The sequence below is a fragment of the Rutidosis leptorrhynchoides genome, chromosome 4 (assembly GCF_046630445.1).
Source record: "Rutidosis leptorrhynchoides isolate AG116_Rl617_1_P2 chromosome 4, CSIRO_AGI_Rlap_v1, whole genome shotgun sequence".
NCBI lineage: Eukaryota > Viridiplantae > Streptophyta > Magnoliopsida > Asterales > Asteraceae > Rutidosis > Rutidosis leptorrhynchoides.
This window is the reverse complement of record NC_092336.1, coordinates 160,112,678-160,122,914: the sequence shown is the minus strand read 5'-3', so window position 1 is coordinate 160,122,914 and position 10,237 is coordinate 160,112,678. Positions and strand designations below refer to the sequence as shown.

The following is a 10,237-nucleotide window of genomic DNA, read 5'->3' as shown; positions in this document are numbered from 1 at the left end:
ATATGTTTATAACTTTATTAGTATATTTTTGAGTATATAGCATTTACTAAATTAAAAATAATATATAATCTATTTGTTTGGAGTGAATGATTGGTAAAATAAATCCTTGATTATCCGAATGCTGCCAATTACTTTCTCTTAATAAATAGGGGCTCCAAAACCACGTACTTTTCATCTTGTAACTCCCCATAACCTCTCATTTCTTCTTCAATCTTTCTTAGATAAATTAATTACCCAGGACAACATACACATTAAGACCTAATTACACCCTAATAACACTCTTGGAACAATGGAAATTTGCAGTAAATTGTTTAAGGTTTTGATGTGTTGTTTCCAAGTAATCTTCATTCATTTTGATGGTGCAGTTATGGGTTTCCATAATATTTATCCTGATTACCAATCTTTAAGTAATGTTAAAGTCAATCACGTTCATAAACCTGCTTACCATTTTCAACCTAAACAAAACTGGATCAATGGTATTTATTCTTCTTATTCTCATTTAAAATTTTATTGTGCACACAAAAGCTATCATATCATATGCATGTTTTAATTTGTGTGTATTTTAATTCTCAAGAGATGAGATTGTGGACACGCATAATAACACTAATTAACAATTTTCAACTTCTTGAAAGAAACACTAGAATTTAATTTATTGTTCTTTATTAAGTAAAGAATTAGCCATCTTTTTACATTAGTAAGAGCATAGAAGCACAAATTATTCACATTTTGTCTATTTTTATTATAATTCTAGAAGAGATGTTTATATATTGCAAAATGTTTAAATTCACTGTCTGTTGCAAGCTAGTCCGATAAGTATTGTATTTCTTTTTGAGTACGTTTTAACATAGTTAGTTAATTTAATTTTTGTTAAATCTTAATTAAATACTTCTTAGAATAATGTAATCACATCATGTTTTTATACAGTTAATATGTTACTCCCTCCGTCCCAAAATAATTGTCCTGTTGGACTTTTCAAAGTCAGTTTACTAAATTTTGACTTTAAATATTTGTTGGCCTTTTCTATAGAATATTTGATAAAAGTTATATGAATAGATTATTTTTGAATGTGTTTTCATTTGATATAACTTTCATTCGATATTATATAACATAAAGAAAGATATTTAAAGTCAAAGTTGAAGAAAAAAGACTCAAAAAGTCAAAACAGGACAATTATTTTGGGACGGGGGAGTATTTAATTACTTTCATAATTTATAATCTATTCAATTCCCCAATCTTATGGCCTGGTTGTGATGATCGATCATATTAACTTAATTAATTAGTTGGATATTATACGGCGTGGCTGTTATGTATATGATCGATTGATCGATCGTATTAACTCGGTTACTTAGCCAAATACGGTTAAACATAAAAAGTTTTAGACTTTTAGCAAACGATGGACGAATATTCTCAAATGTAAGCTTAACAAGTTATCAGTTATCACATGACTATTTCTGACTTCACCCTACCGATACGCTTCATGTTGCACATAACTATGAACTTTTTTTTTTTTTTTTTTTTTTAAAATGGAGATGTGCATGGATGTAATTATTCAGTTATGTAAACCACGTTATAACAGAAATGACCAGTTGCATGGTATTGTGGTCATAGCCAATTAAGCTCCATGCAGTTGGCTAGCTCAGTAGACGTACTGTGTTCGTAAATATAATACTTGCAATAAATACATGAATCTATCTTACATAGATATTCGAGTTATTTCATTCTCAAATTTTTTTGGAGAAAAATTGAGTAGAGGAATCCAAGGATTACTTATATTGGGTCATTTTCTATTTCAATATTTTTTTCCTTTTCAACACGTGAGAATATTTGCATGGCCATGATGAAAACAAAGGATTTGTAATTTTGTGAATTGCAGGCTTTTAATCTAATACGCATAATTAAGCTATATAATGTTTGATTTCAAGTTAAACACAACAAAACAGGTGTTTGGAGTTAGTTTACAAAAAACTGCTTTTCAAAATGCGTTTTATATACTATCAAAGACACAAACAATCATTTTTTGTCAAACACTTTTCTTTGATTATTTGCATTATGATTCTGATTTTGATTTTTTTTTTTTTTTTTCGAAAACACATAATACCATTAAAAAAAATCAAAGCATGATTCCAAATAACCTTACACTACAACAAATGAGCCCTTTCCAGACGACATTTTGCGACGACATGTCGTCTAGAAAGCCCTATCCCGACGACATGTCGCCGCTTATATGTCGTCCCTAAAGCCTCGTCGCGAAAAGGTTTTCCCGACGCCCATTTTGCGTCTATCCCGACGACGGTGGGACCCACTTATAAAAAAATATAAAAGAAGTTAAAAGCACACATGAGTTCAATAAATTATATAACCGAATTTTGATAATGTTACCAACCTGTTAATACTCGAATGTACTCCAGGAAGAGGGTTTCTGGACAAAGGAATCCGAGCTTTGACGGTTTTTTCAGATCGTAAATCCTTAACGGTGCTGAAAACAGAAATCACACATAACGTAAAATATTTAGCAACATGCGATAGGTCTACAAAACTACTTGTAGAGGTTACACAATATAAATAAACACCTTTTCCTCATTTGGATATCTTTTTTTCCTTTGTAGCCGCATTGTCTTTGTAGCCGCATTGTCCTAATTAAGAAGATGTTCATTAACTATGTGGGATAGTTTTAACATAATAGCATAAAATGTTCATCTACTAAAAATGATCCATATTTAGAAGAAATCAGTTATGGGTAAAAATGACCCAAACCCGTTTTGACCCGACCCGATTGCCAGGCGTAGAAACAATTAACCAAAGCCAGATAGATGTAGCTTGGGAGAAAAGGTTGTACGGGTCCGGAGTTGGTACTATTGTCGTTAGTTTTAAGTGTTTGACAAGAAGCAAATACATCATTAGCTTCTGACGTTCATTCACCTCGGTGTCAATATGGGTCACCCCGATACGTTGTTCAGTTTGTTCCACTAAAGTTTCGGTTTCACTTTTATGTGTTTCAGCGTAAATCCTTAACGGTGCTGAAAAACAGAAAACGCGCATAACGTAAAATATTTAGCAACGTGTGGTAGGCCTATAAACTTACGTGTAGAGCTTACACAACATAAATAATTACCTTTTCCTCACTTGGATCTCTTTTTCCTTTGTAGCCGCATTGTCATAATTAAATACATGTTCATTAACTTTGTAAGATAGTTCTAACATAATAGTGTAAAATGCATGTGTGCAAGTAAACTTAATATACAATGCATCAATAATATGATTAAAAAAAACCATTGCTGATACGTGATAAATCACCATGTAATCAATAATAATATTAATATTCATTTAATATTTAATATTCAGCATAATAACAAAGGTAATATAGTTGTATATCAAGATTCAAGATATAGTTGATATTCACCTCTGCTTTAGAAGTTTTTATCCCCGTACAAGCTAATGGAATAGCAGGTCGAGGTAGTTTCTTTTCGATTTTCTTTACATGTAAGCTTTTTGTTTCACTTGTTCTAGGCTTCATCGAGCCTTTCAATGCGTCATTCGAAACATGGTTTTGGAACCAACCAATATTGGTTGGAGTCTTCGTTGTTACCACATAATACAAAAAAGAAAATATCTTCCTTACGTTACAAGTACATACAATCAAACACTAGAATTTATTTTCTATTTAAGGCAGATCTTTCATGAATTGCATCTATTAAAAATGATACATATATAGAAGAAATCAATTTGCAGGTATTATTTCAATTCACAGAGGTGAGAAATTACTTGATGTTAGCAAAAGCTTTACGAATTGCTAACATGATGATAATTACTTAATTGAATGTTCATATGACAACTACCAATATTTTAACAAATACTAACTAATAATCTTTTAACAAATTAACTAACGATCTTTTAACAAATTAACTAAACACAAACCCTAACTTCATAAATCTAACAATTAAACACCAACCCTAACTTTAATCTTTGATAAATTAACTAAATAAAAACCTAGCATCATAAATAAATCTAACAATTAAACACAAACCTTAACTTTAATCTTTAATAAATTACCTAAATACAAACCCTAACTTCATAAATCATCACAAAATCGCAAGAAACGAGTTAAAGCATACAGATTAAAACCCTAAATCAAAAAAAAAAAAATCAGGTTGAGCAACAATATCTCGAAAATAAAAAAGGAAAAGAAAAGAAAGAGATAGATAAATCATACCTTGGAGCGGGTTTTAGGAGAAATTGGTGGGGAAAGCTAAAACAATGAAGAACCCTTCTAATTCTGTTGAAAATCGTCGGTGTGCTTGAGAGGAATTTTGTGGGTTTTAGTTTCTAAAAAGTGAAGTAGCAGAAGGCAAGGAAGGGGATTTGATTCCAGTACTTTTCCCGACGACCCTTTCCCGACGACACGTCGTCTGGATCGGAAATTTAATGAATTGAATTTCGTTGACCGGGCATCTGGAGGGAAACGAAAATTACCTGGAGGGAAACGAAAATTTATTGTACCTTCTATCCAGACGACATGTCGTCGGGATAGGTCGGTCAACAAAAAACTACGAAAAGTCTGACAAAGAAGTGAATTTTTTGTCGTTTTGCGGTATTAATCCCGACGACACATGTCGTCGGGAAAAGTGTCGTCGGGAATGTTCACTTTTCTTGTAGTGTTAGGGCAGTTTGATTTTTTTTTTTTTTTCTTACTAGGTTCAGTTCTCACATCTCAAATTTATTGTCCACTAAAACAAATTATCACAACTTTTGAAAACTAGTTATGATTTAAATGGATTTTAAGATTTAAGATAGTTTCGTATTATCCACTTACATGTGATTGACTAATGTTTAATGTGGACAATTTTGAAGATACGCCTAGCTATTAGACTATTTGTAGTGATTGGGGGCGTGAGTTGCTTTTTGTACATTTTTGATGACTAGGACGTATGTGTTGTTTTGTGGAGTAGGATTTTGGCGTGGATTAGGAGTATTTTGATAATGTGTTAAAATATAATTTTGTTAAGTATTAAAAGGAGGTAAAAATAAAATTTTAACATAATAAAAATTAATAAAATTGCAACCCACTCCGTTGTTTCTTCCATTGCAGGGACGCCTCACACAATGCCCCATCACACGCATTGATACACCACAAGTTGGTGTTGGTTGCTTGCCACCTAGGCATCCCACGCCCCCAAATATAACCGCTACAACTAGTTTTAGTGAAGTTTGAATTTTGAAGACACTAACTATTAAACCATCTTGTGATGGTTTGATGTTGCATTCATATGTTTGTATGATTTTCATACTAAATTAGCTAATATGTTTCCTTTTTCGACTTCTTTGCATGATATGCGCGCGGCTCATATTCGATAAACGCACTTAGATCCAAATGGTAAGTTTCTCATAACTGTTTTACAGTTGCATCACTTAATTATATCATAATGGATAAATAATATTTGTAAGTGTTTAATACATGGTTTTCTGTTACATGACAGCACCTATGTATTATAAGGGATTTTACCATTTCTTTTGTCAATACAACCCGAAAGGCGCAGTGTGGGGCAACATTGTGTGGGCCCACTCGGTCTCAAAGGACATGATCAACTGGATATCGTTAAAGCCCGCAATGGTGCCATCTGAATGGTTTGATAAGTATGGGTGTTGGTCCGGGTCAGCCACAATTCTCCCAGGAGACAAACCAGTCATATTGTATACCGGAGTGATAAAGCCGAAGCCCGACCCAGGTTACCAAGTCCAAAACTACGCGATACCAGCTAATTATTCAGATCCTTTTCTTCAAGATTGGGTCAAACCCAAAAACAATCCAATCCTAAAGCCCACGGTAGAGAATGTGTCGTCTTTTCGAGACCCGACTACCGCTTGGTTCAATAATGGGCAATGGAAAATGCTGGTTGGTAGTAGACACTACGATCGAGGCATCGCTTATTTGTACAAAAGTAAAGATTTTGTCAAGTGGGCCCGTGTGAAACAGCCGTTTCATGAAAAGTCAGGTACTGGTATGTGGGAATGCCCTGACTTTTATCCGGTATCATCTCATGGTCGTAGAAACGGGCTGGACACTTCAACGTTGGGCAAGAATACGAAATATGTTTTCAAGGTGAGCCTTGATCAAACGAGAAACGAGTATTACACTATCGGTGAGTATGATGTGGTGAATGATCAGTACCAACCATATAACATGTTTGTTGACGGTTGGGCGGGGTTAAGATATGACTATGGGAACTTTTATGCGTCAAAGACATTTTTCGACCCTGTAAAGAGACGAAGGATTTTGTGGGGTTGGGTTAACGAGTCAAGCACGAGTAAAGAAGATGTTGCAAAGGGATGGGCAGGAATTCAGGTATCGAATCTATTCATTCTTGTTATAATCATATGACCCAAACATAATCTAAGCTATTTTCGAACCTCAATTTTTATTCTAATTTATTTTTTGAAAGGCAAACCCCAAAGTGTCACTCATGAAGATTGAACCCTGCCGTTCGAAAAAAAAAAATGAAGATTGAACCATATGTAATATAAGATCTGATGTAAATTTAAACTTTTGTAGTCGATACCGCGCGTGGTTTGGTTAGACCCTAGTGGGAAACAATTGCTACAATGGCCAATTCAAGAACTAGAGACCTTAAGGAGTAAGAAGAAGATTGTAAGTAATGTGAAGCTAAACAAAGGAGATAGAATGGAAATAAAAGGAATTAGTGCTGCTCAGGTTTGTACTTTTCAATAAACAAACTAATCATACAATTGGAGATTATTAACCAGTTAAAACTTGACTTTTCGACATAGGCCGATATAGATGTTCGTTTTACATTTTCAAGCGTGAGTAATGTTGAGGGATACGATAGAAAGTGGGACAGGTTTCCACCACAAGATCTCGCGAAAGACCTATGTGGGATCAAGGGTGCAACTGTACAAGGTGGACTCGGACCTTTTGGGTTTCTAGCACTTGCTTCCAAGAATCTCGAAGAATACACTCCGATTTTCTTTAGAGTATTCAAGACTCGTGAGAAGAAGTATAAAGTTCTCATGTGCTCTGATGCTACTCCGTAAGTCGATTCATAATTAACCAACATACTACTAATTTTTATCATTCAGCACGTGTGAACTGGTGTCACACGTATTGAATGAGAATTCCTTGATAAAGGAATTCAAATAAATGAAAAAGACTTTTTATTTTCATATTTTTTATGAAATATGTACAGGTCTTCACTGAACACTAAAGAATACATACCATCATTTGGAGGGTTTGTGGATGTCGATTTAGCTGAAAAGAAGCTTTCGCTTAGGACCTTGATCGATCATTCTGTCATAGAAAGCTTCGGTGAAGGAGGAAAGACGGTGATTACGTCTAGGGTTTATCCGGAACTCGCAGTTGGAGGTGATGCCCATTTGCATGTATTTAACAATGGTACTGAAACAATCACAGTTGAGAGATTGAAGGCTTGGTCCTTGAAAACACCACTTATGAACTGATCACTAAGTTTTGTATCACTAAAGCATATAGAGATAGAAATAATTTTAAAAAAATAGTTATATCGGTCGTCATTGATATAATAATATCTAGTTTTACTAGAAAATTAATGTAATCTCCTTTGAGAATTATAGTTTTATATGAAATATATACACGTCACATGCAGGATTTTTTTATTGATTATATAGTTTATAATAATAATGAATAAGTTCAAGTCATTGATTAAGTCATTAAACACCGATTAGAAAATATTATGATTTTGTTACATTTATTACGTAAACTTAATAATAATTATATACAGTATAAGTTTAAACACTACGTAATTATATTCTTGAATTGAGCATTTTAAATAAATAAATAAAACAAATTGAGCTACGTAATATATTCTTTTTCAGCGGCAGTGGAAACTAGTTGTTTCAAATCGTCGACGGCGGTTTTTGCTGCGGTGAGCTCATAAGAAAGGTCAACACAGCGTTTTTCACTGTCTGCAGCTTTGACCTTCTCGGTAAAATACTTGGTTTTTTCAGCCTCAAGAACATTGAAGAACTGTTCTTGGCGGCAAATCATGTCATAAGCAGAATTGAATGACATATAAAATTTTTGCACAAAGTTGTTATGTGCGTCAAGCGCAGAGAGCTTCGAGAATTCGCGGCGAAGCTCGTTTGGGATTGCCATCTTCATTTGTTGGCGTTGATCTAGTGCCGCGGAAGAAGAAGCATAAGTGTATCCCGATAAACCGTCAACTCTCACCCCATAAGAGTCAGGTGGAGTGCGGAATAACTCAGTAATTTGCTCAACAGTGTTTGGGCTGGGATAAACAGTGTCAAAAGTTGAATCGCCTGCAAAATAAAGCAATTAATCAGTTGGAGAAATATAAACATAGCGAATGTTGTAATTATGAAATAATGCTCATAACTTACCCATTTGCTGATCCCCTTCATAATCCGATACGATCGGATTATCATAAAGGGTGGTGTCGTGTTGTTTTGGCTTTTTACTCTGCGATGGTGGTGGCGTCTGGTATGGTCGTTTGGTGGAGCTTGGTTTGGTGAGCGGAGATTTGGAAGTTAAATCGACGACTGGAATTGATTGCTTTTCTTTACCAGAAGATGCCGTTGCTTTGGACTCCGGGCTAGTTAATAGCTTCGTAATTAGTGTCTTCAGGTTAGCTTTGCTGTCAACCTCGTCAATCTTCATTGTAGAATGAAAGGGAATTACGAGAAAGAAAGAAGTTGCAAAGGTGGAATGAATATTTGATTAAATTGAGGGATATTTCAGAGCAACAAGTGGGAAATTAGTGGTTATGGACGTTGATATATATATATATATATATATATATATATATATATATATATATATATATATATATATATATATATATATATATATATATAGGGGAAATAAAGGTGCTAATCAATTGTGTTAAGTATCCGTTGTGATAATTTAAACGGTAATATTTTCGCCAAACGGTAACTTTATTTGCTGTAACGGTAACAAAGGCAAGGCGAAAAAGTTTTAATGCGAATAATGGTCAAGATAACTGCGAATTTTTAGAGTTTATCATGACACATTTACTCCGCAAGATGTATCATAATAAACTGGGGAGACTTGATCATATACATAGCATTGTATATGTATATTTTATTTGCTAATGGTTAAAAGCAGAAGTTACGCGAAGTATATTCGAAAGGCTTGGAATATTCGCTGAAAATAAAGATAGCGGATCAGTTTTCGCGCTAATAAAAGACTGCGGGTCATTTCGCGGATAGTTAAGCAATCCGCAGACCACGAATATTTTGAATACTATAAATAGGGAGTTTGGCCTCTCATTTATAGGTTGTTGATTCTCTGCCATTTGCCCGGACCTTTGTAATTTTCTCTTGTGATCTTGCCCAAGGAACTTTTATATCGTGTTAAGGTGAATCATGCTAATTAATAATCAAGACCGGGTCGGGATGGTTGATCACTTGATTGTTAAAGTGAAAGACGATCATCAGGGCCCAAAATAATCATCAAACATCTCATCCTCCATCTTATTCTCATTGCACTCAATCCTTAATTAAGTAACTCATTAATTATGGATTGATCACACGCACACAATTTTGTTTAGTGCAAACATATTGTTGCAAAATCCTCTTTTATTCCACAAAACAAATGGTACAATTTTTTTTTTTTTTGAACAGCTGAAATTTTTTGTAAAAAAAGCTAGCAAGAAGCTAGAAATTACAAGGCCATTAAGGGGTTTGATAACCAATTATTCCAATTAAGATTAGCCTTCTTATAACGAGAGGAAAGCCAATCAAAAGAGGAAGTTACAATGAAATCTAAAATATGACATTTTTTGAAACTAGACGGATCAAAGATGCAAGCGTTTCTGAATCGCCAAATAGCCCATAGAGAAGAGTAACAAATGACTTCTAGCACGATCGTCTTGGTTGGAGAAGCATGAGAAGTCATGATCTATTGCCAAAGGTCATTAATGGAGTTCCAAACAGGAAGAGCTAAATCGATCCAAGAGGCAATATAACACCAAACCTGAGAAGCTATATCGCATTCGAAGAAAATGTGAGGCAAGTCCTCACCATGTGAGTTGCAAGCCGAGCATAACACATTCTGCATAGTCACTCCTTTATCGATCAAACTACATTTATCCGGTAATCTATTCAATCTAGCACGCCACATGAAAAAGTTGATATTTGGAGGAACCACCTTACACCAATGAGTTGGCCAACTACCCATAGGAGAGACATCAATAAGATTGCGGAAACA

The 10,237-nt window shown here is 34.3% G+C and overlaps 1 protein-coding gene across 2 annotated transcripts; it reads left to right on the top strand.

Moving 5' to 3' along the window:
• Positions 1-382: 382 nt before the first annotated feature.
• On the top strand, positions 383-7,470 carry LOC139843655 (beta-fructofuranosidase, insoluble isoenzyme 3-like). Of its 2 annotated transcripts, XM_071833771.1 has the most exons (6): positions 383-476; positions 5,363-5,371; positions 5,475-6,340; positions 6,548-6,706; positions 6,784-7,043; positions 7,200-7,470. In XM_071833771.1, exons 3-6 carry the CDS (start codon positions 5,480-5,482, stop codon positions 7,468-7,470), a joined length of 1,551 nt encoding a protein of 516 aa, XP_071689872.1. In that variant the 5' UTR covers positions 383-476; positions 5,363-5,371; positions 5,475-5,479. The 2 variants fall into 2 exon arrangements, with proteins under 2 accessions (XP_071689872.1, XP_071689873.1); XM_071833772.1 differs by lacking the exon at positions 5,363-5,371 and having other exon boundaries at positions 389-476.
• The last annotated feature ends 2,767 nt before the right edge of the window (positions 7,471-10,237 follow it).

Excerpts from the sequence above, each read along its gene's own strand:
- LOC139843655 (XM_071833771.1), top strand. The coding sequence starts at position 5,480 with ATGTATTATAAGGGATTTTACCATTTCTTTTGTCAATACAACCCGAAA. Across the intron at positions 6,341-6,547 it reads AGGGATGGGCAGGAATTCAG|TCGATACCGCGCGTGGTTTG; the intron begins GTATCGAATCTA and ends AAACTTTTGTAG. Across the intron at positions 6,707-6,783 it reads AAGGAATTAGTGCTGCTCAG|GCCGATATAGATGTTCGTTT; the intron begins GTTTGTACTTTT and ends TTTTCGACATAG.